At 37.3% G+C, this 27,138-nt stretch overlaps 1 protein-coding gene and 1 long non-coding RNA gene across 6 annotated transcripts; one reads left to right on the top strand and one right to left on the bottom strand.

Annotated features, from left to right (window-relative positions):
• Positions 1-328: 328 nt before the first annotated feature.
• Positions 329-24,563, bottom strand: CHRM2 (cholinergic receptor muscarinic 2). Of its 4 annotated transcripts, none has more exons than XM_042837740.1 (4): positions 24,448-24,563; positions 6,097-7,532; positions 3,936-3,992; positions 329-661 (listed from the first exon to the last, which is right to left on the bottom strand). In XM_042837740.1, the coding sequence occupies exons 2-4, from the start codon at positions 7,491-7,493 to the stop codon at positions 637-639; spliced, it is 1,479 nt and encodes a 492-aa protein (XP_042693674.1). In that variant the 5' UTR covers positions 7,494-7,532; positions 24,448-24,563; the 3' UTR covers positions 329-636. The 4 variants fall into 4 exon arrangements, with proteins under 4 accessions (XP_042693674.1, XP_042693675.1, XP_042693673.1 ...); XM_042837739.1 differs by lacking the exon at positions 329-661 and adding an exon at positions 1,181-2,351; XM_042837741.1 differs by lacking the exon at positions 3,936-3,992.
• On the top strand, positions 15,618-27,085 carry LOC122170663. 2 transcript variants are annotated; one of them, XR_006171818.1, is made up of 4 exons: positions 15,618-15,913; positions 20,136-20,208; positions 22,363-22,439; positions 23,907-27,085. It is a non-coding gene; the product is annotated as an uncharacterized LOC122170663 (long non-coding RNA). The 2 variants fall into 2 exon arrangements; XR_006171819.1 differs by having other exon boundaries at positions 22,363-22,435.
• Positions 27,086-27,138: the final 53 nt, after the last annotated feature.

A 27,138-nucleotide genomic window follows, 5' to 3' on the forward strand; every position in this document is an offset into this window, starting at 1 on the left:
CTCCAGTTTTGTACTAATTGGAAAACAGACTTCTGAATATTGCTTCAGTTTCTTTCTTTCTCTTCTTAATTTTTTTTAAAATTAATCTATATATATTTAACCACAGATATCTTTAATACTCAGGAATGTACCAGTTAGACTGATATATCACTAAGCTGTTGTCCTCTCCTTGAAGAGTGAAGGTAGCATGGCCTGTGAGAGAGTGATTCGCCCACCATGGGCTGCTAATGGGACAGTCCTGCCGCAGCAGGGCTACTTCAAATGGCTGAGCCTTTTTTCTTTTTAGCTACTTCTGGGAATGATAAAGAGGAAGAAGATGAGAAGATCAGAAGTGCTCAATGCAGTTTTTATTGTTGTTTGTTGTTGTTGGTTTTGGTGTTCTTTTCATGATTCACCCACAGAGTTTTCTCAACTTCTGTGTGAAATCAAAGTGGCCAGTGCAGCACACTGTATGGAATAGTTGCTGAGATCCTCTGGCCAAACCTGGTGTGAAGACGTGGCAGCACTGGCAGCAGGGCCATCAGGGGCCATAGGAAGGACGGGATGCAGGTGACAGCCAGGAAAGCCAGAAGAGGTATCCACGGAGAGTTGCTTTTCGAGATCAACATCTGCATCTTGCAGAACTATCTTTCAGAACTATCTTTCAGAAGGAGAGTGAAACCTGGTAAATGTGGTTTGGAACACAAAGCAAAGAAATGAGAACTTGAGAGATGTTCAGAAGAGCAAATTATTATGTGACCCTGAAAGATTATACTGTGTTTTGATCTGATCCAGAAACCTGAGTTGTTCCCTGGGTCTCAGGAACAGGCTCTCCTGTCTATTTCCACGCCAGGATAGACAGTGTCATAAGTAAAGACTGTCTCTCACCAGCTGCCAGCAAGCACAATATAAACATAATCCCATACAACATCTTGAAGGTTAGATGATTATTTTCTATGTATATAAGCCATATTGGTGTGTGTCTTTATGTTCTTATGTGTACGTACATTGGTGTGTATTTTCACCCATTTTAATAGCTGTGAACATAAATACATATGGAACAAGATGGAAACACACAGGATTATGATTCTTGCAAGCCCCTTAAATATGCTACAGCACACCAAAAATAATTTTGTCTTTTAGGATCAAAAGTGGAGGTGACTTAAAAGAAAAGTTCTAGAAAACTTTAAACATGGCTGCCTTTTTCTTTTTCTTTCTCTTTTTTTTTAGTTGTTTTATGAACACTGGCCCCAAAATAAATTTTTTTCCTAAAGATACGTTGAGCATTATGAAGTCACAGTCACAGGATGAAAAGTATAATTGTAATCAATAGCTTACACTTCTTAACCTATAGAAATGTCCTCAGCTATTGGAGGAACTCATAATTTATGAACAAGTGGCAGCTTCAAAGAACAGAATAAAGCATGGGTGCCCAACTTTTTGTCTTTCCTGAGACTGAATGAAGAGGAATTATCTTGGGCTGTATACAAAATATGTAATATAGTTAATGTAAGTAGGTAACAAAAATTATTATTATTATTATTTTGTAATATATATTTTCTTTTTTACTGAAATAAAAAAAAAAAAAAAAGGGAGAAACAAAGCATAAAACTAGTGAGGTGTGAGGTGACTTTGTTTTGTGAAACTGATGCATCAATGTCTGGTTTGATGGAAGCATTTGCGATTCTTACTGATTTTTCAAGGTGCTCATCAGCTATTTTTTGATGAAATGTTGCTCCTCCTCCACTTCATCCTTGAGAATAGTTGCTCACAAATGTATATACTGCCAAAAAGTGGTGACAAATATAAGGTGTGATTGTGAAGTGAGGACTAGTTTTCCCTGCTAAGATAGGTCTGACAAAAGTCTAATGAAAAGACATGATCAAATTTTTGAGTTGAATGTCTGATGGCAACTCTATACATTTCATTTGAAAATTTGTAGGTATTGTATTTTTTGACTGAAAACGGAGTTGCAAGTATACACAAAAATTGATTAAATTCTCTTCAGTCTTGAAACCTGTTCTCAAATTCCTTTATGAAGACAGAAATCAAGACTGCCTATTTTTTGTTGTTCGAAAGACTGTGTTCAGCCAAAGCATAAAAAATGTATAAAATTATTTGCCATGTCTTGAGTTAGCACTGTACTGTACCTTCCACTTGTCCTGGGTTCAGCTGAGACACTGATATATTGGTTGTTGCTAAGAGATGGATGTGTGCCCAGGTCTTAGCTGGACCGCTCAGAAGGGAAGAACCACCACCATGATAGTGCGGGGAAGGGGCAGGCTGCAGTATGAGCTCTCCTGGGGCTTATGTGGCCAGTGGATTAGACATGCCTGGAATAAAGCATTCTCATACTTGCTGGAAAATTGAAGCTAAAAGATGAAATAATCATAGAATCATTAAGGTTGGAAAAGAGCTACAAAATCATCTAGTCCAACTGTCAACCCATCATCTCCCTGGGCAGCCTGTTCCAGTGCATCACCACACTTCTGGAGAAGAAATCATTCCTAATATTCTCCTGGAACAACTTAAGGCTATTACCTCTCATCCTATCACTGTTACCCAGGAGAAGAGGTTGATCCCCATCTCGCTACAACCCACTTTCAGGTCACTGTAGAAGTGACAAAGTCTCCCTGAATCCTCCCCTTCTCTGGACTAATAAATGTCAGTTCACTCAGCCACTTCTCTTAAGACTTGCGTTGCAGACCCTTCAACAGCTTTGTTGCCAGCTTTCAACTTCTCTGCCCATGGTCCAGGGCCTTGATGTCTTTCTTGTAGTGAGAAGCCCAAAACTAAACACAGTACTTGAGGTGTAGCCTCACCAGTGCAAGTACAGGGATGATCACCACATTAGTATACTATTTCTCATTTAAGCCAGGATACCATTGGACTTCTTGGCCACCTGGGCAGACTACTTGTTCATGTTCAGATGGCTATTGACTAATATCCCTATATCTTTTTTGTCTGTGCAGCTTGCCAACCTATAGCCTGTAGCATTGTATGGTATTGTTGTGATCAAAGTGAAGAACCTGGCACCTGGTCTTGTTGAAGCTCATCCTGTTGGTCTCAGCTCAGAGATCCAGCCTCTTGATCCCTCTGTAGGACTTTCCTATCCTTGGACAGATCAAAACTTCCTCCCAACATGGCGCTATCTGAAAACTCACTGAGAATACACTCAATTCCCTCATCTAGATCATCAATAATGTTACTAAACAGAACAGGCCCAACACTGACCCCTGAAGAATACCACTAATCACTGGTTGCAAATGGATTTAACTCCATTCACTACCACTCTGTCCCAGGCCATCCAGATAGCTTTTTACCCAGTGAAGATTACACCTATCCAAGCCATGGTCTGCCAGCTACTGAAGGACAATACTGCAGAAATAGAGTCAAAGGATTTGCTGAAGTCTAGGCAGACTTCTTCCACAGCCTTTCCTTAATCCACCAGATGGATCATCTGGTCATAGATAGAGATGAGGTTGATCAAGAAGGACCTGCCTTTCATGAACCCATGATGACTAGATCTGATCCCCTGGTTGTTCTACATATCACATGATTGCACTCAAGATGATCAGCATGATCTCCCATGACACTGAGGCCAGGTTGACAGCCCTCTAGTTCCCCAGACCCTCCTTCTGGCCCTTCTTGTAGACAAGCATCACAATGGCAAGACTCCAATCAACTGGTATACATTCTTTGCCATTTGATATGGTACTGTATTATTGTACTATTGATACCTAAAATACATGCTGAAAGAAAGGAACAGGTGTGTTTCTTCTATCCATCTTTTCTAAAGAAGTAAGATTTAGAAAAAACATATTTTATTTTTATTTTTTTTTTACCTGCATTTATTTTTAGCACTCTAGGGGAATGATTTATATAGAAATGATCATGTAACTCTCACCCCTGATCTGTCAAGATAAGACTAGTGGATGTAGCTTTGAAAGACTTACTCAGTTTTGCAAGACTTAGTAGTAAGCAATCGTTTCTTATCAGCAGGACGATGAAACCTGTAGTAGTAAATATGATTCCAAATGAGTGTGGTTTGCCAAATTACTTTCTTGACTACATGGAGACACTTAGATGTATCAGGATGAAATCACTAGAGCTGTAAAAGCAGTGAATGCATAGTAAGACATACTCATCCTAAATTTAATGTGGCCTTAATTTACTGCAGTTTAATCCTCCTCATTTTCCCTTTCTACTTGAAACTTGTACCTTGAAACATGAAAATTATCATATTGCTAAAGTGCTTTGACACTCTTCTCCAATAAGCTTGTCAAATGTAAAGCTTAAGTCTGCAGGTTTAATTTTCCCACAATCTTGAAGGCTTTTATTTCAAAGTGCATTTTGGAAGACTCTAATACGGTAACATGAAATAATAGAATGGTTTAGGGTCCCATTTGGTAGGTGGCTTTCACTCCAGAAAACAGTCTCTTGAGAGACTATGCAGCAAACTGCTTTCTGGTAATAAAATGCGTAGGTTTACCTCCTGTTAGAGTTATGGAGAAGGAGGTAACTGTAATATGCAAAATTCACAGACAATTTCATTTTTGAGTAATCTAATACTCTTTGTTCTATCCACACAGTGCTCAGTTGTGCTACAATAAATATGAAATATTGAGATAGTAAATTCTTTGCCAGTAAGAAATAATACGGATTTGAGCTGGTGCAGAGTAGCAGATAATAACTCAATCTTGAGCCTTGCCAGCCCCCAGTCTAGACTATTTTGGTATCTTGTTTTGAGTAATCACTGTTTTCATCTCAGCCTTTTTATTAGTATCATCTGTTGGCATGCAGTGAAAATATTGCTCCTATTTAGCACAAAATGAAAAGTAGTGAAAATCTTTTCCAGAAAGTAAAGATCTCGACAAAGATGCATCTAGGTAGGACCCTTGTTTCACACTAAGGGCTTAGGCAGAGCATGATCTGTGTGGGCACATTGGTTTCTTCCATTCTTTTCCTCAATTAATAAATTGAGAATTTTGTCTGATTAAGAGCACCGTCATTTAATATTAATTATTTCTTCTGTGGAGGCTCAGCATATTTCTTCATCTCTATATCTAACTTTAAAAGGACGTAACCTCTATTTTCCTAGTAATGAGCTCATTTCTAGTTTTCAGCTGAGGCTCTTCATTTGGTCACCATGGTGGTTGATTTGATAAGACCTTTGAATTTACAACTTCTTTTGATATTCAGTCCTTGTGCCCTTAGAAAGCTAAGGTACAAAAGGAAACAAAAGGTGAATGGAAGTAAAAAAGAAATTCATGGGTGGATTTTATATGACAAACAAAGTGCACAAAATTGTCTCAAAAGCTTTCGCTTGCATGAATGCTGAAACAAATCTGGGATGTAGCAAGCTGGAAAGGCTATCTTTTTTTCACTTTTATTTTGACTTAGTGGGGGGATAATGGGACAAAAATCCCTAGGAAGGGGTAAGTGGCAAACTTAGACTGATACATGTTAGGCAATGGTTACATGTCGAGCAAAAATACACTTTCATAAATGATGCAGTTTCGGAAATGAGTGTTATAAAAGACATAAAATAAGTTTCATCATGTTTTACATAACATTACGTTTCTCACATGACACAAACAAAAAGCTTCAGACAACCTTGAGCTTTGGAAACCTGCTATGATTTGGATTATGTAAAGTTCTTTCAAGCCCCTATGTCTCTTCCACATCATTATTTTTAGACTTTGCTTATTTTTTTTTCCCTAGATGAAGACATTTCAAACACACAGAGAAAAAAATAGATATAGTGACAAAAAAAAACCCACAACAAACAAAGATTCTAAAGCCCTTCTTCAGAGTACTCTCAGAAAGTAAGGAACTGTGCCTCCAGTCCAAATACTTGAATAACTCCTCAGAACTTACGCATGTCCTCAAGATTTGTTGTCAGTGATTAAAATAAAAAAAAAGATCTGTAGTGTAGTTCTCAGGGGTGGAGTTGATGCTCCATCTCAGTATTTCCTCTAATGTCTCTGGTTGCACATTCCATAATAGAGCATAAAGTGCTATGACATTGTTGTTTGTTTATTTGTTTTATAATTTAGTTTGGAACTTCTTCATGTTTTCCATTATTTTATTATTATAATCTATTTATTTATTTACCTTGTTGCTCCTATATTCTTGTAATGGCACATAAGAAGGTGCTTAAAGGTCTTCTTGAATGTGGCATTGCAGAGCGCATAACAAGCAGGATTGATGGTGCTGTTGATGTAACAGAGCCAATAACCTATGGTCCATACAGTACCAGGGATGCAGGATGCACAGAAGCTGTTGATGAGCACCATAACATTGTATGGGGTCCAGGTGATGATGAAAGCTAGGAGGATGGCTAAAATGGTCCTTGTCACTTTTTTCTCTCTAGAAGGTGGTGGTTTCTTTTTGGCTGGCTGCTTTGTCATCTTGACTATTTTCCGGGCTACACTATTCTGCTTCTCATCCCCATTAGTGCCTACAATTTCCACAGTAGTGTTGGTGGGAGCACAGCAGTCACCCTTTTGGGACTTGGTTACTATCCTGATGCATGTCAGCTTGGAGTTCTCCACTTTGAGGTGGTCTTGGGAGGCAGAAGTCTGGCTGGCATCTTTGGCAGCTTCATCCTCTTTTATGTTGGAAGGGACAACACTCACTGAGGTGGAGTCATTGGAGCTGTCCTTCTCCTCCCCTTGAACACAGTTTTCCATCACACTCTCTCCAGCAGTTTTTCCATTCTGAATTTTATTATGTTCCAGCCCATCTGAACTAGTTGGGATGTTGTTATTGTTTGGTTTTACTATTTTACCTTGGACAAGGCTGGGGGAAACTGGATCCTGGTTTTGGGCAGCTTCCTTTTTCCCTTTCTTTATTCGACTCTTGCTGGCTCGAGAGATTTGCCAGTAAAGAACAGTCATGATTATAACAGGTAAATAGAATGCTGCAATGGCAGTGCCAAAAGTGACAGCAGGATTGGAAAAAAACTGGATGTAGCAATCCTTGTCAGGAACAGTCCTTCCCCCTACAATGAACTGCCAGAAGAGAATTGCAGGGGCCCACAGGATGAAGGAGAGAACCCATGCAGCTGCAATCATTATGCCTGCCATCTTAGTCGTCCGCTTTACAGGGTATGTCAGAGGCTTGGTGACACAAAAGTATCTGTCAAAGCTGATGATAAGGAGGTTCATCACAGAGGCGTTGCTGACCACATAATCAAGAGCCAGCCAGAGGTCACATACCACGGGCCCTAAGGGCCAGTAGCCTATCACAGTGTAGAGGGTATATAGGTTCATGGAAAAGATGCCTATGATCAAGTCAGCGCAGGCCAAGCTGAACAGGAAATAGTTGTTGACAGTCTGCAGGTGCCTGTTGACTTTGATTGACACCATGACCAGGATGTTCCCAATTATGGTAACTAAGCTGAGAGAACCTGCCACCAAGACGATGAAGACCACTTCGATAGTTTTATAGGGGCTCTCCAGAGCTATTACATTTTCAGAGGAAGAGTTTATGTTCGTTGAGTTATTCATTTCTGTGCTGCTAACAAGATACTCAATTATCACTTAAGCCTGCAGAGGAAATAAAAGACATATACCATTATGAAATTAGTCCCTTTGCTTTTAGGAAATGGAAAACTACCTGGAAAGAATTTAAAAGTAGAAGACTGAGTGCAGAAGAATCATTCAATTCATGCTAATATAAAACCCCTTAAAATGTATAATATCCCCTTAGGAGTAACAAAGCAATAAGATTCTCTTAAATATATGATAAAGATACCACAGTTGAATGCAAATTTAGATTTTTTTTTATCTTCTCTTATTCATTTCTGCAACTGTACATTGATTCTTTCCCTTCTAACACTTTCCAATAAACCAATCAGTTCCTGGGAATATGTCATTCTTGTAACCCAAGGTGAGGAAGTTAATTACTATGAGCTGGATCATGACAAAGTGATTTATGTCTCCTTCTTTTCTTCATGTTCCTGAATGGGTATGCTTCTGTAAAATTTATGGAACAAGTTTGTGTCATCTTTCCCCCTACTTTTCGTATATTGATGTGTCTTTTTCTTTCTTTCGTTCTTTTTTATTTTTATTTTTTTATTATTTATTTTTATTTGTGTGCATGTGTGTGTGTGTGAGAGAGAGAGAGAGAGAGCATTTGCGAAGATTTTGCCCTTAAGGCAGTAGAATTAGTAGACTCACCTCAGCTCCATCTCTAGCTTTCTCATTAGATGTATATAAATTAGTCTTTTTTTTCATTTCAGTGAAATCAAAATAATTTTATATGTTCAGTTGACTATTTGTGCCTGGAAAATGTTGGGTTTGTTTGTTTGTTTTTGTGTATGTGTTTTCTTTAAACATGGTGTGCTCTCTTGATGCTCGCTTGCTTGTACTTTCCTCATTATAATTTTTTTCAATTCACAATATTTTTAATCTTTTAATATTTTTAATATTGCATAGAACTATGACATAAGGTTTGAAATGGGTAGGAGGAAAACTATAAAAAAATATACAGATGAAAATCACTTCTGTTCAAATACAGCAACTCTTTTTTGCTATGTACACCTATCGGCATTACTCAATAAACATTAATTAAAATACCAGCAAAATATATTTGCTAGAAGACCAACAAACAGCACATGATTTTGCCATAAGGATATGTACTATCCTTTTGTGCATCCCCTAGAAATCAATAGAATGTGCTGGAATTGTAGAGACAGTCTCTGAGCTCTCATTATTTATGAGCTGTGCTCAAGGGATTATTGAGGCATGAAGGCCAGATGTGACAGAGAAGTTAGATTGTTTTTAATTGGAATATTTTCCCTTTTTTTTTTTTTCCCTCCCACCCAAAAGGCACCACTTCCTCAAGACAGATCTTCAAGAATTGGAGATTCAGGCAAAAGAAGGTAGAAAAAATCAGTTATGTTTGAACCTTTTATACTTCAAGGGTAACGAATCCTTCTCTGATTCCTATAACAAAGCTGTTGATGCACAGAAATATATAACCCATATTACTTAAACAGAGCAATGCATTTTCATTGTCGTTTTAGCACTATTTTCTTTCAGATGCAGAAGGAAGAAGATGATGTCAAATGTCAACACAACAGAAAAAGCCCTTCTGATCTCCCTGAAAAATAAGCAAGTTTGTCTCTGTGGAAAAGTCAAGTTGCTAAACCAGGGTGAAGGGTCTTTGTCTGAGGTGACTTTGTAATCTCGTAATTTATACTTAAAGAAATACATCTGGCAGAATATGAAGCTCATCTTTTAAAAGATTTGCTTGCCATTTCAGTGGTAAGGTGCACACATGGATAAACAGAGGATTGTAAGGCTAGACAGATTTTTTCATACCAGCTGTTCACAGGTCCTAAAGTCCTTGGGATGAGTTTCAAGAAAACAAAGCTATGAGGAGAAATGCTTTAATTAAATATGTATTTTGTGTGGTAAGAATAGGCCAAAGGGAGTATAACAGGCTTCTGTGCAAAATAAATAAATAAATAAATTTTATGTATTTTTTTTATATATATATATTTATATATATATATATATATATATATAGAGAGAGAGAGAGAGAGAGAGAGAGAGAGGATTAACCCAGAAATCTTTAGTCTACTGGACTGGCATTTCAACAGGGACCCCAACTGTGCGGCTGACTGTCCAACTAGGTATGCAAGATATCACATTTTTGGGACTTCTCCCAAGTAGAGTTATGAACATTCTTGACAGAATGAATTTTTTATGAAAAGATGAACTGACTCATGAAGATGCATTGATTTAAAAAAAAAAATCATGTGAAAAGCATTTGTGATCCAGGGCTTTGCAGCTACCTCTGGTGACAAAGAGGGAACAAGAGAGATTGGGAAAAGAAAGGAAGAGGGTAAGAGAGAATCTGAGAGGAAAACGTTATGCTTTATAATGAGAAAACGGATGTTTCTGTACAATAACACTGTGATAAAATGTTCAGACTTTTGTTTTTATTCCACTGGAGAACTAAAATTCATTTTAAAACCTTGAAACTTGTGAAACTGAATTACTGCCTCCCAGCTAACTTTATTCCCAAGTATTTTCTGATGTCTTTTTTTCCATTTACAGTGGAAATACTGGGCATTCCCCTGATTTTATTATCTGAGTTTCTGGGAGCTGAATGAAACCAAAAAGCTAGTTTTACCTGATAGGAATAGGATTTCACTGTTCTTTTGAATGGAAGCAAAGCAGAAGAGTCCCTTGAATCATGCCTGTTGGGAGATCTCTCATCCTTACTGGGACTCCATTAGAACAGGATTGCCTGTGAACTACTTTTATTTTTGTCAAGCCACAGACCCTATCTCTCTTGCTGGAAAGGCAGTTATTGTGGGAACAGATGGTACTCATCAGACGGATCTATGGACAGAGGTGTTTTAAGGTAATATGATCTCCCATTATGAGAAGTACCAGATCTTGTTCTTGAGCAAACAAAGATCTCTTCTGCAAGCCCATGGATATTTGTGTGAGCTGCACAACATGGCACTGACTCACACGGGCTACCATAATTTATCCTTGTATATGAAGCGCATTCTTACTGAACAGAGAATAGCCAGAAAAGGTAAGAAATTTCTCCTGCACCCGAGTTCATTTTCTGAAATATATTTTAAAATATGTGACTTTGCGAAATGTAAGCAGTATAATCAGTGCGTGGATAATGTGCAAGTCTGAGAAATATTAATATAATATAAACATAGTATAAAAAAATTGTTTGATCTTTGGTAAATGGTTGAGAAACATTTTCGGTGTAGTAGTTTTTCTTCTTAAGAGAAGAGTTTCTTTGCAGTGCTGAAAATCATTCTTTACCTTTCTGTTGACTATAGGTGTTGGGGGTAGAATGGGGAGATTAGTTGGTATTCACAGTATGTGAACTTTTGGCATGGTTTGATGCCAGGTCTTTTTGCAGTGGGTGGTAGCAAGGTCAGACAGCAGCTGGGCACTGGTGGCTTGACCTGAGCCGCTATCACCACTCCCAAGGAGAAACTCAACAAAGGCTGGAGTGAACTTTCACAGAGCATACTGGCTCTGTTATCTTCCTAGAATATGGGGAATACAAAAAAAGAGGTCTGGTCTATAAGTTTATTACTGCAAACCGTTTGATCAGAAAGTGGAACTATTCTGAAGGTTAGAAAGCAAAATTACGTAATTGAGGGTGTTCATCTCAGAAATAGGAAGGCAAAAGAAAGGGATAAGGACTGGATACCAACCATAGGCTCACAATCTTCCAAAAGAAGTTATTTATCAATTACATTCTGCTGAGTCTGTTTTCCATTTGCCCTGACAGGATCTGATCCCTTCAGAAATCCTTACAATTTTTGAACTGTGAACAAATCATCAACATCTGTCACAAACCAGGCTATAGAAATATTTACACTGAAAAAAAAAAAGAAAAAAGACTGATATGCCATGCCTGTCAAATTTTGTTAAACAAATCCTTCCTTTGTACTGTATATATTGCCAAGTAAAATGTGGTAAGGATTTAATGGTTTCTTTCAATTCTCTGAAACTGTAAAAAGGTCAAGAGATGAAAGAGAAAGCAAACAATCTACACCTGAAATCCATATCAATGATTTAAATAGAAATACCCAGCAATCTATGTGCATAGCTACTCTGAGTACTTTTCAGATTTCAGCGCTCAAAACTTTTCTAACTTTTATTTATCTTTGATCCAGTTCCTCTCTCCAATACAAACCTACGCAAAATGGATTTCATTTTTGCTGTATCAAGAATAAAATTGTATTTTTTCCTAAATTGAATTTGATCCGATACAGCACTGGTTTTGATTCTAAATTCATTTCTGGCACCATTTAATACCATACTGTGAAAAAAGAGGAAAACAAAAACCCCAAGCCCCTGACAAATACACGGTGCACATTTGTCAGATTTTATTATAGATTTTAAGAGAGATGATGAAACTTTTCTGGGCTTTTGATAAAAACAAAACAAGATGAAACAAACAAACAACAACAACAACAAAAATCAGAAAATATCTCGAATATGAGAAGACTAAAATCTTCGCTGTATGTGTTATTCCTTGAGAAAAGAAGACTGAGAGGGGACCTGATCCAGGTCTATAAATATCTAAGGTGTGGGGGGCAGAATGGCAAGGCCAGACTCTTTTCAGTGGTGAGTGGAGACAGGACAAGGGGAAATGGTAAGAAACTGCAGCACAGGAAGTTCCACACGAATGTGCACAAGAACTTCTCTACAGTGAGGTGACGGAGCACTGGAACAGGCTGCCCAGGGAGGTGGTGGAGTCTCCTTCTCTGGAGATGTTCAAGACCTGCCTGGATGCCGACCTGTGCGACCTGCTGTAGGGAACCTGCTTTGGCAGGGGGGTTGGACTCGATGATCTCTGGAGGTCCCTTCCAACCCCTACAATTCTGTGATTCTGTGATTATCTTCTGCCACCTATCTGAGACTAAAACTTTCTCTGCACAATGCTACTGCTTCCATGTGGTCTATTCTTATTTTCACACATGCAGTTTGTTTTTCTTAATCAACATGTCCTACAAAACACGATACTCTTTGGGACTGCCTAGATCTACTTTTCCCCATCTCATCAATAAGAGCGTGAAGGCAAAATAAACAGTTCATGCAATACTCTTGAAACAGTGCCATAGAGCATTAACAAAGGCAAACTAGCACTTAGCCACTAACAAGTGAAATAAAGCAATAATAATAATAATAAAAGCAGCAGGGAATTGTATATGAGAAGATGACTGTCCTGGCAACAGCATTACTGCCTCAGTGCTATTCCTAAGACCTGGGGATTTGTACTGTTCTTAAACACATCTTGCACACTACTTTTCCCTTAGTCTAAAACTGTGGTGTATACTATGAGCCCAACTAGCCTGTATTCAAAATTTCACTATGAAAAATACAGGCAGTATATACAAAAATCCAATCTGTCTTGTTTCAGATAACAAAAAGGAGTTTTACCTAGATGTTTTGGATAATTATGTATTTCTACTAAATTGGTACTGTTTTTACTACAGTGCCAATAGACTCTTACTAGTACAATTACTCTTATTTTTTTTTTGTATGCATAGCTTTGAATGTAGATATGGCTTTGTTTTTCAGGACCTGGCTCATCAAGAGAGTATTTGCATTCTGTCTTTGGGCAACTGACATCGCTCCAATTTAAACTCTGCTTCTGTATACGCTGTGCAAACTTGAAAAATATAATTAATTGGCATAGCAATATTTAACTGATTTTGATGGGAAAAAAAAATGTATTTTTGCTTTCTGAACTAGAAGAGGAGATGCCTTCACTCATGTGTCTCCTTATTCTTGATAGGATTTTATATAGATAATCCTTGGTCACGAAGAAAGCAAATAACCAAGACTTGTGGCAAAGATAGCAAGGCTTTCATCTGTGCAGTGGTGGAATCATAACAAAGTACACACATATGATACAGTCATCCATATAGTAAGAGGAATGGAATACGATAGCAATTCCTTCTCAGTCTACATCAGAACTACAATACTCTTCAGCTCAGCGTGGAAGAATATTTAGACACTAGAGGAAATATGCATAATGACAATTGGAAAAGACAGAGTCTTTGCCCTCTGCACTTCAGAGACAGTAAGTAGTTCAGGCCCTTTTAGTTTTGGTAAACTAATAAGTGTAGAATAGCCTTTTGTTTTCTTCTGCAAGTAAGCTGCACAGTTTGGACTGGAAATGTAGTTGCTACAATCAATATAGTTTTATAACACAGAAATGAGAGGACAAAATCATTGTGTATGAAATGTAAAAGGAGGTGGTTATTAAGGGGAAAGGAAGAAGCTACTGCTGTTATCCTCAAGTACTCAACATTGACTGGTTTCTGTGGCATTTCACCTGACATTTACACCAGCTGAAAGTATTGGATCCTGGAAAATGAGGCTCATACCTCAGTGCTTCCAAATGGATGTCAGTCCTTCTCCTGTGTGCATGTCCAAGGTGGAGTAAGGAATGAAAACATAAATGAAGAGAAGGGATAGGAAAACTTATTGGGAGCATTATTAATGATAGTTATCAAGCTCCTTTGTAGGGTTAGATTGAGAAGCAGAAGCCCCAGGACAGCTATCAACTGAGGATGGTTCAGACATTAAAGGAATCTCACAATAAGTAATACTGGTCTGAGGAAAAATACAAGATATTGTTGTGTCACAATGGTCAATTCCTGAAAGTTGTTTTTAATCCCTCTCTGTACTATATCCACGTATAGCTTAATCTACATTCCCAGTACACACTGCCAATTAACTACAGTACTTAGGTTCCCAAGTTAAAGACAGTGTTCAAAGTGTTTCTGCAGCTGCAGACAGCAACAGTTCTTTAATAGAAATTTTAAATATAAGGAGTACAGATCTGAAACTGTGAATATTCTGCAGAGACTTAGATATGCAATACCAATTATAATAAAAGGGGAAATAGACAACAGTAATACAAGTTGGAGAACTTAGAGATTTTAGGAAATTTTAGACATCTTAATTTATCAGATGGAATAATGTATAGATTTGAGGGTATGTTACCCAACTTTTGAGATGGAGTATATTTTATGATAGGCATAGTTCCTTCATACCCCATTTAGAAACATCTAACAAGACTACACCCTGCAGTGTCCTTGTAATAAGATGTCACCACTCATCTCTTTAATCACTAAGAAAGGAAAAAAATCAAAGCATAACAAAAAAGCCTAAATTTAAGAAATATGCCAATGTACCATATGTCATATTAGCCAACCCTAATAGTGGAAATCGTTCAATCCCTCTGCTGGTTAGTGGCATTTCCTCTCTTATTCTCCTAAGTTCTGGGTATTTGGGTTCTACAGAAGGTGTAGGGTTCAGCTTGAAATATGAATAAAATAGAGTAGAATATGTACTACACACAGGCATGGAAAGAAATCTCTGACATGGATGGCCTGTGCAACAAATATTAAATATCAATAAGCATCTGCAAATATTAGAAAAAAAGTTACATTTTTTTAATGCAACCCATCTGTTTTTGTCATGTAATTTGCAACTTAAGGGTTTTTTTTTTGTTTGTTTTTGTTTTTTTTTTTAAGCTAATGCCTTAATATTCTATCTAGTGAATGAAAAGAACCATGCATCTTCTGAAACGTCCTACTGTTCTCTGTGGAAGGCTGAACTAAATGGATAGGGTCTCCACCTAGAGGCATACAATGGCAGTTACCACTCAAAACAGACGATCGCAGCAGTAGGATGGCCTCAAAAACGTGCTGGGGATTTGCTTGCAACTGAAGTATCTCTTAGGTGGAGGAACTCCACATTTTATTATAATTTGCATTTTATTAAAATTTACGTGTTATTATAATTAAGGAGCATAACTATAGTTTGATTAAATTGGGAAATCATTAGATTTTGATTTATTAGTAATAAACAGGCTGACTACTGAGGTATAGTTAGACTATGATATTCACTTCTGAGCAAGCAGTTTTATTTAGTCATCTCTTTGGTTATGTTTCAACTCAAATTGTTGCTGCAGAGTAAGTTGTACAAGGGTCAGAAAAGTGACTGGTGTCATCAAAAGGCAACAAAAGTAGGACCTTGCTCACACCTCACACACATTTCATCAGTGGACCAATGCTTGTTTACACTTGCAGCGGCTTGCTGGAAAAAGGAGATCAAAACAACAGATTTCAGCAAGTTGCTTCCTTTCTCTACCCTGCAATGTGCCACTGTAGTTGGAAGCTGACTGAAGTTCGTCACACAAGTCTACCTGAACAAGATAAGTTTTATCTGACTCCAACTATCTTCTTCAAGCACTTTGTTAAAATATCCACCCCAGAACTCAGTCTAAAATTATATATATCTGCTGCCCTGATAAATGTTCCCCCAACAGAAGAGTTATTTAAGCTTCTGTTAAGATTGAATTGAAGATCATTAGATTCCAGAATATTTTATCTGAAAGAACAGAGCTGTGATAGGTAAGTACTTCTGCAGCCCAGTTTGAATCAGAGCACTTCATTATCCTCATATCAGCCATCATGCCTCTGCTATTAAATAGAAAAACCTTTTGAGAGCTACTCATAGTCTCCAGGTGACAGGTGATAAAGCTGGAGAAAGAGGAGGGTGTTCAGAAGACTGGGTGAAACCAACTCATAATTTGTTCTGAATACCTGGAGTTAGTGCATTTCTTATTTAAAATACATACTTGTAGAATTAAAATGTGAAAAAAGAAAACTTACACACTACTTATGTTTTTCCTAGTTTAAATTCTATTTTTCTGTTGAAATGTGTGAGAATATTGTCGATGAAATAATAGTAAAGAGCTATAAGACAGCACAGGGGATCTCACAAAGATCTACTGATTAAGTCCCTCATCCTCCAGTGAGTCCAGTAAAGACACTGTGACATTTCAGTGAATCTCTGCAAATCCCTTCAAGTTGTGGATGTCCTTGCAGGACCCTGAATAAATCCATGGAGACTCTCATTGTTCCTCAGAGGTTTTGTAACATGTGGCAGTGTTGCTGACAGAAATATTGACAAACTGTACGCCCAAAGAGACTCTTCTTGTAGTTAAAAACAGAAGTCTTTCCTTTGATTGGAATAGGTGCTAGCCCACTGCCTTTTATCAAATATTTCCTTATTGATTCACTAATGATCTAGCACACTCAAATCGGAAGGTATCTTTACTCAACCAGTACTTTTCAGACATCTTATCAGCCCATTGTGGTCACTCTTGCACGAAGTCCTCTAGAGCTTTAAAACTGAATCCCTTCCATTTCTGTGTCCACTAGTCTGGGGCAATTTTTACATACCTTCCATTTTATGTAATCACTTGCCTAAGACAATGATTAGAAGCACGGAGAAGAAAACTGACTCAGATATAAAAGGATTTGGCCCAAATTCTTTGCAAGAACTTAAGCATATATTATACCCAAGTTCACACTTGTTTCTAAGAGGGCAACAAAATCTTTATTTACATCTGCAGACCAACTTAAGGTAACTGTAGAGAAATAGTGGAAGAACTCAGTTAGTTCTTTAGCTTATCAGAAAAGGGTGGTATCCAAATTCCCAGAACAGAATCTACATTTTCAAGACCATTTTGCTGTCTGAAAGATTTTTTTCTTTTTTTAAAAGATAGATACAAGATCCAAAATATAGACAAGTTTGTGTTCCTAGTTTTTCTGGAAAGATGTTAACAGTACTTACACTTTTAAGATATTTTAAAATCTCAGAAAAAGTGCTTTCTGTAGCTAATTATAAATATAAAACACATCCAGGCTGGACGTGGCTCTGGGCAGCCTGGTCTAGTGGTTGGCAGCCCTGCACGTATCACAGAGGTTGAAACTAGATTATCATTGTGGTCCTTATCAACCCAGGCCATTCTATGATTCTATGATAATTAATTACAGCTATGTATGTTTATGGTGAGTACATGATCATTTTCCCTTTCGTGGACAGAGAATCTTGAAGATCATATATTCCTTGCCAAGGCAGGTAGTATTTATCTAGAAATATTATTTCTGTGGCATTTATGTACAGCTAATACATTATTATAGGCTCTCTAAATCTGACTGTGTCACATTCCACTAAACGTCTGCTACCTGCTTTAATTGCACAAGCTGTAGTCGCAAGCTAATAAAATTTTTATTCCACTGCAGTTTAAGAAATCCATGTCTAATTCTGTCTCTGATGCATAGCTACAGATACTGGTCTCAACACACTGCAGTTACACTTAACAAGGTAAAATATCTTAGCTTCTCCTATGAATAATTCATCATTGCATTAAGAGAAACCCCTATCCTATGTTAAACAATAATGTAACATTTAATAAGGTTAACTTAATAGCAGGAAACAGGGGGACTTGTCTCTGACCATGTACCTTCCTTCTGTTAGAATCATATATAACATCACTAGGCCAGGAAGACTGTAATGCATAAGAAAATAGTTTCAAGTTCTCTACTTATTTTGGTTTTTAGAGAGATCTTGCAGAGCTTGAACACTTCCTATTCTGACCTCTCTTGCATGTTTGTAAAAGCTAAAAAAAAAAAAAAAAAAAAAAAAAAAAAAAGGACTGTTTGAAATGCAAGCTTTTAAACATGCTAAATGGGATTATTTGAAATCAAAACTGTTAAAGGCCTGAGGAATAATCCTAATACGGTATAGAAAAAAAAAGATAGCAATTATTTTGTAAACAGATTTGTACCATAAGGCAAGAAAAGGCTACAGAGGAAAATGTTCCTAGGTGCCATGGCTTCAGGTGATCCTCTCTGTCATAGGAAGCAGTAGTCAATGATTGCTAAGCATAACTTATACCCCAACCTCTTGTCACAGGAACTGTTTGAAAACAAGTATGTAGAAAAAAATGCTGTTTTTCCACATGGGAAATTGCAGATATCACTTCTACAAAGAGGACTAGGGATACAAAGCTGCTGAAGAGTCATGGTGATAAATATGTCCCCTTAAAATCTCATTCTGATTCCCAAATGAGTTAAAAAATAAATTTAAAAAACAAACAAACAACAAAAAAAAAACACCAAGAACAAATTCACACTCACACAAAGACCTCAGACTCAAATAATTTGATTTAGAGATTCAAACACTGTGTTTTTCTATTTTACTGCATATTTTACTTTCATGACAGAACCACTGTATCAACTTCACCAGGGCTGTTACCAGCACGACATAACTTGTAAGGAGTCAGCTTTTATCTCATTTCTGGTATTGTTTTTATTAATTTCTTGAAATTTCATAATTGTGCTATAGATTATTTGCTCCCTTCATTTGTCAGGCTTATCTGTTGGGATTTTTTGCATGCTTGTGATTTCTGTTTCCTCCTGTTACCTTAGACCACAGCAAACACATCTGTGAAAGAAGACTACTAATGACTTTTATTTATTGAGGCTTTAGTTTACCCTCATCTTCTACAGTGTCACTTCATGTCTCAGTTCTCTTAACCTAGTTCCTTCTTTATCAAAAAACCCTTTAAACTGATATTTGATGGTAACACAAGCTGATGGGAGGTGAAATACTAACTAGATAGGAGTGTCATCTAGTAAAGTACTTTGGGAACAATCTCCTTCATCAAACTGCACAGTCCCTTGGTTGTCATGCCCGAGACTAAATCCCTCCCACTGTGCTGTGCCACAGCAGAATCTCTTAGTAGCAACTGCTGCATTGCAACGTGCCTCCGTGTAGCACATACCTATCTGACGGGCACCAGAGCATGCTTGAAGAAAAGCCTATCAGGAGTTGTCGGGGGATAGAAAAGAGAAAATAAATGAGTTGAAAGCAAGAACCAGCACATTATAGAGGGGAAAAAAAAAAGAGCTGAGATGTGAATGAAGAAAGAAGGAACTAAATGAGGAGAAGCAAGGAAGAGTGACTGCAAAAGAAATGTAGTGTTGTGCAAGAGCACTTCACCTAAGCACTTTGAAAATATACAAATGTGTTTCAATAACCTGGATTAAATGGGATTTTATATTTTTCAGTTCTCCTGACATTTCCTATTTTTCAGTGAAACAATTTTCATCTGTTCTGCTAGAAGTGAGTTTTGTAACAATGAGATGAATATTTCTAAGATGTCTCTGAACACCAGTATCCATTCTGACAAACAAACATAGGATCGAAACCTTCTAAACAAAATACCCTCAGTTTTGTCTGTTAAATTATGTCAACTTAAAATTTATTTTGAACTGCTTCTTTGAAACAGTGGAACATGTCAGAAAAATAGCAAAAATGCACATAAAAGTTGTTTTGTAGATTAAAAAAAGGTTTTCTTTAATTCCTGTCTCTTATTCTCTGTTTTCATAAGAAATCCCTTACTGAGTCTATTTTCAGTGCCTATGTTATTCCATGACAGCCCATGGAGACACTGGCTAGCAGTCCCTTATGTCTCTTGCATACTGAATAAAGTCTCAAAGCACTGAGTGAATTGCAGATTCAAAATCTTATCTCCAAGTGTCATTCAAATATTTAATTTCTTAAATCCTATTGCGATTTACTGAGATATGGCCTCCACAACCTCACTGGTGAAGGAAGTTGAAATGATTTTTAGAAGTTCCCATTAATTCCAGTGTATTCATTTTTTCTATAGTGATGAATTTCTCCTCTGCAAATTTATGTTGCTGTTTCCTTTGCTGTTATTTATGGTGTGGATATGAACATATTTCCCTCTTGCCCTGTCATTTTTTTCTTGCTCAGTTCATCAGCAAAGTCATGACCTTGGATCTGGGACCCTTGGCAATCGATTCTTTGATAGGACTGCCTCTAGAAGGTAGGATATTCAGATAATCAACAGGGATTCAGATATTTATGTCTAGATAAAACCTGTTTCATAGGAGCTGAAGCCATCACAAATTGCATTTCTCTTAGGATTTCTGTATCTTTGCGTATGATCACTGGTAAATTGTACAAAAATACAATAGAAAGAAGTAAACAGCAAAAGGGACATCCATCCAAACTCCTGGGACCCCTGGAGCCTGAAGTCCAGAACACCATGTCCCTGCTGTTTCAGACAAGTTGGCAGAGGCACAGTTCAACACCATGGAACAGCTGCAGCTCTCTGTGGAGTCACGTCTTAGGGATTTCAATTGTCATTGTATCTTCCCCAGCACATTTCCCTCCTTGTTGTACTACTAACTGCTGTCACTGCATCTCCTCTCCTTAACAACATCCCTTCCTCAGATCTGAACTGTGGCTTAAGGACTGATATTGACGCACATCACTCTCCTCTTGCTGGCTTCCCTTTTCTTTTTTCTTTCTGCCTAGTGAAGCACCTTTAACCTCTCTTGCCTTTCTCATCTTATTCTGCAGTCTCTTGCTGCTCAGATCGGACTCTTTGCTGTAATGTTTTTTTTAGGTTAGAGTGTGTTTTTCTCATCTCACCTTTTTCTGTTTTCTTCCCAGAGCTGAGCTCCCATTTCTACAAACTCTTTCAAATTCAGAAAAATGAAATCACTCATGCATTCTAAACTCTTAGAAGGGTCTAGCAGGAAGTGATCCTGAGATTGAACAGTATGGTGCTGCCCTCTCACTCAAGATGAGTGCTGAACAGTAGTTCTACCGTATAGCTTATGGAAACTATCCTAACCTTGCTCAGCTTTTCTCCAAAGTTTGTAAGAAACTTCAGCACTGTTTATTCCAAAATCACAAGTCAGTTTTGTTCCCTATTTAATATTAACATTAGGGCACAGTATCTTATATACAGTATCCTTTATGTAAGAATCATAGAACCATTATGATTGGAAAAGACCATAAGATCATCTAGTCCAACTTTCTGCCTACTACCAATATTGCTCACTAAACCATGTCTCTCAGTGCCACATCCACAAGTTTCTTGAACACCTGCAGGGATGGTGATTACACCACTTCTTTGGAAGTCTATTGCAGTACATCATCACTCTTTCTGAGCAGAAATGTTTACTAATATCTAGCCTGAACCTTCCATGGCACAACTTGAGGCCATTCCCTCTCATCCTATTGCTGTTACCTGAGAGGAGAAGTCATCAACAACTCACCACAACCTCCTTTCAGGTTGTCATAGAGAGCAAGAAATTGCTAGGATGAGAAATGCAGATCTGTGAGTGGAGCATAAGGAGATATAGCCAGTCAGGACTGAGATTTTCTGCTAATCCATGTGTTTGACTATGAGTTGAATCAAATTCATCTGAGCAGAAATAACTTTTAGTAACTACAAAGAATAGCATATTCAGAGGGTAGATTAAAGGGAAAATAAAATGGCAGAGAAGTGACAATATCCAGTACTACTAGTGATTGGGCTGAAAGGAACGTAAGGTGGTAACCTCACTTAATTTATGTATATATAATAAGAAATTATTTTATGTATGTAGAATGTGTGTGCATGTTCAACATCTTCCTCAAAAGCAAATTATACCAACACAGCTGCTGTGCTCATTAGCAGTGAAACTCCCAGGTGGGAAGGCACGATCAGAACAGGAAGAATGAGAGGAACGTCTCTATCTAATTTTTCCTTTCGGAAGTTTTTGGTTCTCTGGTGCTCTCAGAGTCTGAGGCTGAACAAAGCCTCAGTAATGTCATGCTGATTTGCAGATGTCATGTACCACAGTCATATATGCCTTGTGATAATCTTTGAGAAGTCTGTGGCTCAAAGGCACATTTCACAGCTTCTTGCTCTCAGTCATTCACACTATAAGCCTGTGACTTCAAAGGGACATCTGAAGGAAAATGTTTGGAGAAAAAAGAGAAAGATTTTCTGCTTGTATCTTCCCTCCCCCTCCTTTTCTCCTTTTTTTTTACCCTTTTTTTTCTTTTTTTTTTCTTTTTTCTTTTTTTTTTCCCCCCTCTGGCACATAATATAACAGTTTTAGGATACTTTTGTAAAACTGTTTCTCAGTTTTTTTTTTTTTTTTTTTTTTTTTTTTAACTTCTTACTTTACAAAAAACACAGAAAGAAATTGACGGGAAGAAAAGAGCTGTGTGATCCCAACCCACAAGCTGACATTGGACTTCTCAAAGTACAGGTAGGTAAGTATCTACAAGTATCTACATCTAAGAGGTCTTTTTCAGTCAAGCTGGGATGATGTCCAAAATAGTGACTCCAAGGCTTTTTCACATCAGGACTATGAATAGTGGTATATAAAAAAAGTGAGTCCTGCTCCCTACTGCGTCTCCAATCATAAAATAATTTAGAAAAGTCTATGATGGTAGGTCAGCCTATAGGTGGCATCACTAATATAGGTACAAATGAGATTCAGTCCTAAATTCAGTAAATTTCATGTTTTTAAAGATGTTATCTGTTATACTGATGATCTCCATGTAGAGTCCCAGTGAGTGACTTTCACAAAGTGTCTGAAGTGTATTACTTGGAGTGGAGGCATTGCATTATATATACAGTAGCATTAGACTTTCTAATGTTTTTAATCATGTTTTGAGGTCGTTTTTGTTGTAGTCTGTGATATGCAATACAATGACATCAAATGGTTGTTGCACAGAATGATACTGAATGGTTAAAACACATTCACTCTTGTTTGTAGGGAGACATAATGGAGAGATTTACAGTCAGGTTAATGTTTAACTTCTTAGTCTTTCTGATGTTGTGGTTGCAAAATGCCCTTTAAACTTAATTATCTGCTTCTTTACATCTGCTGTTTCACAAATGAGAATTTAAAAATGTCAGTCATCTCTCTTCACAGACACCTATAATGAATAATTTTGTACCACTCATAATGATGTTGGTCATTTTAAGTGAATGCCACTCAGCCCACTGTGCCACTGGGAGAATCATTTATTCCCTTAGTGGTTTGAGGTTTGCGTATCTCAGACCATGTAGTCCAAGGGATAGTGTATTTTCTCCTTTACTCCTCCATATGTTAGAAAACAGAAATCATTTAAATCTTAACATATTATGATTTTTCATCAATGTGATGAGTTTTTTAGTAAAACAAGTCATACAAATTTCAGTAGGAACTTCTATTTAGGAATGTGCTACATTGTCCTGTGGAATTAATTATTCCAGAAAAAAAGGTCTAAGATTAAAGCTCATATCATATATATACTTACTAATGCTTAGAAAAATATAAATCTAAGAAAGTAACTTCATGTGGATTCTACATAAGGTACAAAATGTCTTAAGGCACCTGTTGCCATCCCATTTTCTATATTGTCATATCATTTTCTCAAATGTTTGGTAGAGTAGGCTTAACACTTTAGACTTTTTGTGGGGGATATTGTGTGGGACTGCTGTTTTTAAATAGCTGAAACAGAAACATGAGAACAGTACTGCTTTAACTATGTGATAAGGATAGACCCTGTAGGAATAGATGGCAAGAAAACATTTATCAATGTAGCATCTAGCTCCCTGCCTCAGGTTTCCAGCTTCCTATCCAGGCTGACTGGATAGTAAGTCATTATCAGCAAAGAATGGCAGAATAACTAGGTAAAAAAAACCCAAGAGATAACTTTGTTATCTGTTTCCCATATTCTTTCTTACAGAAATGAAACATTCCTTTGCACAGGAATGAAATACCTCTTGGGGGGCCTGGGGCAGAAAGGACCTCTTGGGGCCCTGTTGAAACGGAAAAAAAGGTGAATATTGATACCATTGCTTTTTTTTTTTTTTAATTTGAATCAGGGCTGGAAACAGACACAGGACAAATAATGTAAGGGATGTGGGAAAAATAGCACAGTTCCTTATTTAAATGTTACACAGAAGTGCATTAATTCTTTCTTTAATTATGTTCAAGGCAGGTATTACAAATAAGTAATCCCTTTAAACCAAAGATATTGTATTTTTATTGCATTACCTAGTTAGATAAGGTCAAACATCGAAAAAGTGTCTCTCCAACTAACATTATTATTCCTAATAATAAGATATATGTATTTTCTAGCTACTCATCCTGGGTCTTCTCATTTACTATGTTTGTAGCCTAGGCTTTTTCTGCTTCTGCGCAATCTGAAACCAAACATAGTAACACAGATCATGATTATTTTCAGCTACCTATTTGGCAAAGATATGAGTAGGATTAACTCTTACACTATTCCTGGGGGAATCTGTCCTCATTTCCTCATTGTCTTCACAGATGAAGGAGGTTTGATGCTTTACATCGATGCACTGGCTCGATTCTCAGGATACTGAGAAACTGATGCAATCTACCCTGAACTAAGCAGAGCCAATATTCTTTAAAATCCCATGTAAATACACTGGGACTTTGAACACAAACAGAAAGTTGAGTTTTGAACATTCTGTTGAATTTGTCATAGTCCTGTTGCCCACAACTTGCAATACATTCTGTTCATTCAACACTGGGAAACATGGTGATTTTGGAGACCAAGTAAACATTGATCCAGTGTATTCTGATGAAAAGAGTGTACTGGTATTCGGCTAAGAGTAGGCAACATATTAGAAAGAGGAAAAACTCATGCTTTCCGTATAGTTGATCTTTTGCAGTCATCTATGGTCAGAAAATGGTTCAATCTACATGCATATGTTATTGTGAGTATAAAAGTCAACCTCATATTGTGAATGTGGATGGTTGAGGCAGAAGTTTTTGTTTTACGGAGATGATTACAGGAAGAGGCAAGAGGTATTTGAGATTTTATTCTTTCTGAAAATAAAGGTCACAACATTTTTGAGACTTACAAACAAAGTGACAAAGGTACTAGTATTAATCATGGTGAATGCCAAAATTGTAACGCTTCATTTTTGATGAACAGTTCATAGTTATGATGCTCACGTATAACTGTCTTACGCCTATGCATTCAAGACCTCTCATAGGAATGTGGCATTTCTTGCTTGTGGACAACCAAAGCGCACTCTTTAGGGCTTTTCCTGGTTCATCCCTTTGGAGACCAAGAAAGGACTGTGGAAAGTGCCCTAGGAAAAAAGCTAGATGAAAGATTTATTTCATCTAGAATATCAAAGAACAATTTGAATTATAGCTTGTCATGAATAAAGTATGTTTGTCTCCCCCTGTCCAGGCAAGTTAAAATTAAGATTGAAGTGTAAGAAGCGTTTTGAATTTTTGGAAGATTTTCTTATAAATTCTTTATTTTTTTTTTTTTTTTTCTCTATGAAATAATTAGCCTGCTTGATTTTGCCTCACCAGTTTGAGAGGCTAAGTATGTTCTTACTCTGATAGGACTATTTCATTCAGCATGACACACTGGTGACAAAAGGCAAGTGCTTGCTGCTGATATTTTCCTGATTTGTAGGAGACCTTTCTGTTTGCCACACCAGGGCTAACAAAAGTACTAACAAAGTTCTGGTGTATGGCAAGCCATACACCAGAAACCCTCTCCTCGGTTTATGTGAAAATCATGCTGAAGTGATCATTAGTCTACACCCACCTACAGTCCAGACATAGACTCCCCTCACCAGCTCAGCTCTTGAGGCTGCACATAGAGAAGTGCTTGAGATCATAGATTTTCTTCCTGGGTACTCTGCAAAGGGAGCCTTGAGGAAGGACACACTAACTAAACCTGTGCTCCATCTACTGAACTTTAAAGGTTTTGTCTCATCTGTCTTAGCACTAACATGGTTTATCACTAACTTAGGAACCAGTAGGCATCTTCTGGTCTGTGGCATCCTCTAGTACTTGCTAGCTCTTAACATGAATCAGGCATGTGATATGAACCATTGAACAGTTTCGTTCAATTCATGAGTGAGTTTCAGCTGGGATCCTTTCCCTCCCTTTGTTTCCCTTCTCTCCCTCCTTTCTCTTCTTTCCTTTTTAAAACTTTTAATGTTTTCCTATTTTGTTGTCTTATCTTTATATTTTTATTCAAGGAGATTTTATAACACCAGTGATGACAATTGCTACCCCAGAATATACAAAAGGCAGATAGAGCTAATTGCTATTCAAACAATTATTTTTTCCTGCTTTCTTATGAAAACCTATTCTGCAAAAGATTGAAAATCAGAAACCCCTGATGCTAGAAAATATGTCTATCAGTGCATGTGTGGAACGCACATTTTTTTTGCAGTATTTCCTATCTTTTTTGTCCTTTACTGGATACATTTCTTCATATAGTTTATTTGTAATGCATTGTATTAGTGTTTATCTGTCTTCTTGTCATTATGTATATGAGAAGTTTTGGACAGAATGGTGAATATTTGACACACAACAGTAAACCCAATATGATCCAAATTATACAGGCTAATTAACAATAACCATTGTTTCCATTAGAAAATGTGCACCTATTGAGTATTTAGCATCTTTGATGTCTGTTTCTCTGTGTTGTTTGTTTTCCAGATTCACAGAACTAATCTGAGCTTTGTCTGTACCTAGCAGACAAAAATGAGCAGATACTATTTACTTGTGTTAGATTCATTTAATCCAACCTGCAAACATGCGACTTTTGTGCAGGCTTATGTTCTTAAGAATAAATTAAATATGAGTATTCATGAAACCAGCAGTCACCAGGAGAATGTTACTTAATTTTCATGAAGTGACTTGTGAATTTCCATGCATCTGCATAGGCAATGAAGCCTGTCTCAGAGAGCACTGAGAGCAGGGGTCTACAGTATAGGCTACATTAGTCATCTGAACTCCAATTTCAGAGTCTAAAGTCCCATGGTAAATTGCTCTGAAAAAAATCAATAGGTCAAAAGCCCTGTGCATACCAATGAAAAAACTGCTGTTGTTCTTGGTAGGTTCAGAATTTTACTAAGAAAGGACAAGGGAAGGGAAGGGAAGGGAAGGGAAGGGAAGGGAAGGGAAGGGAA

Source organism: Centrocercus urophasianus, unplaced genomic scaffold, assembly GCF_019232065.1.
Source record: "Centrocercus urophasianus isolate 14NV4802_14NV808 unplaced genomic scaffold, USGS_Curo_1.0 seq_73, whole genome shotgun sequence".
NCBI classification, from domain to species: Eukaryota; Metazoa; Chordata; class Aves; order Galliformes; family Phasianidae; genus Centrocercus; species Centrocercus urophasianus.

Excerpts from the sequence above, each read along its gene's own strand:
- CHRM2 (XM_042837739.1), bottom strand. The coding sequence starts at position 7,493 with ATGAATAACTCAACGAACATAAACTCTTCCTCTGAAAATGTAATAGCT. Across the intron at positions 3,993-6,096 it reads AAGAATATAGGAGCAACAAG|GTTTCATCGTCCTGCTGATA; the intron begins GTAAATAAATAA and ends TTACTACTACAG. Across the intron at positions 2,352-3,935 it reads ACTAAGTCTTGCAAAACTGA|CTTCAATTTTCCAGCAAGTA; the intron begins GTAAGTCTTTCA and ends TTCATCTTTTAG.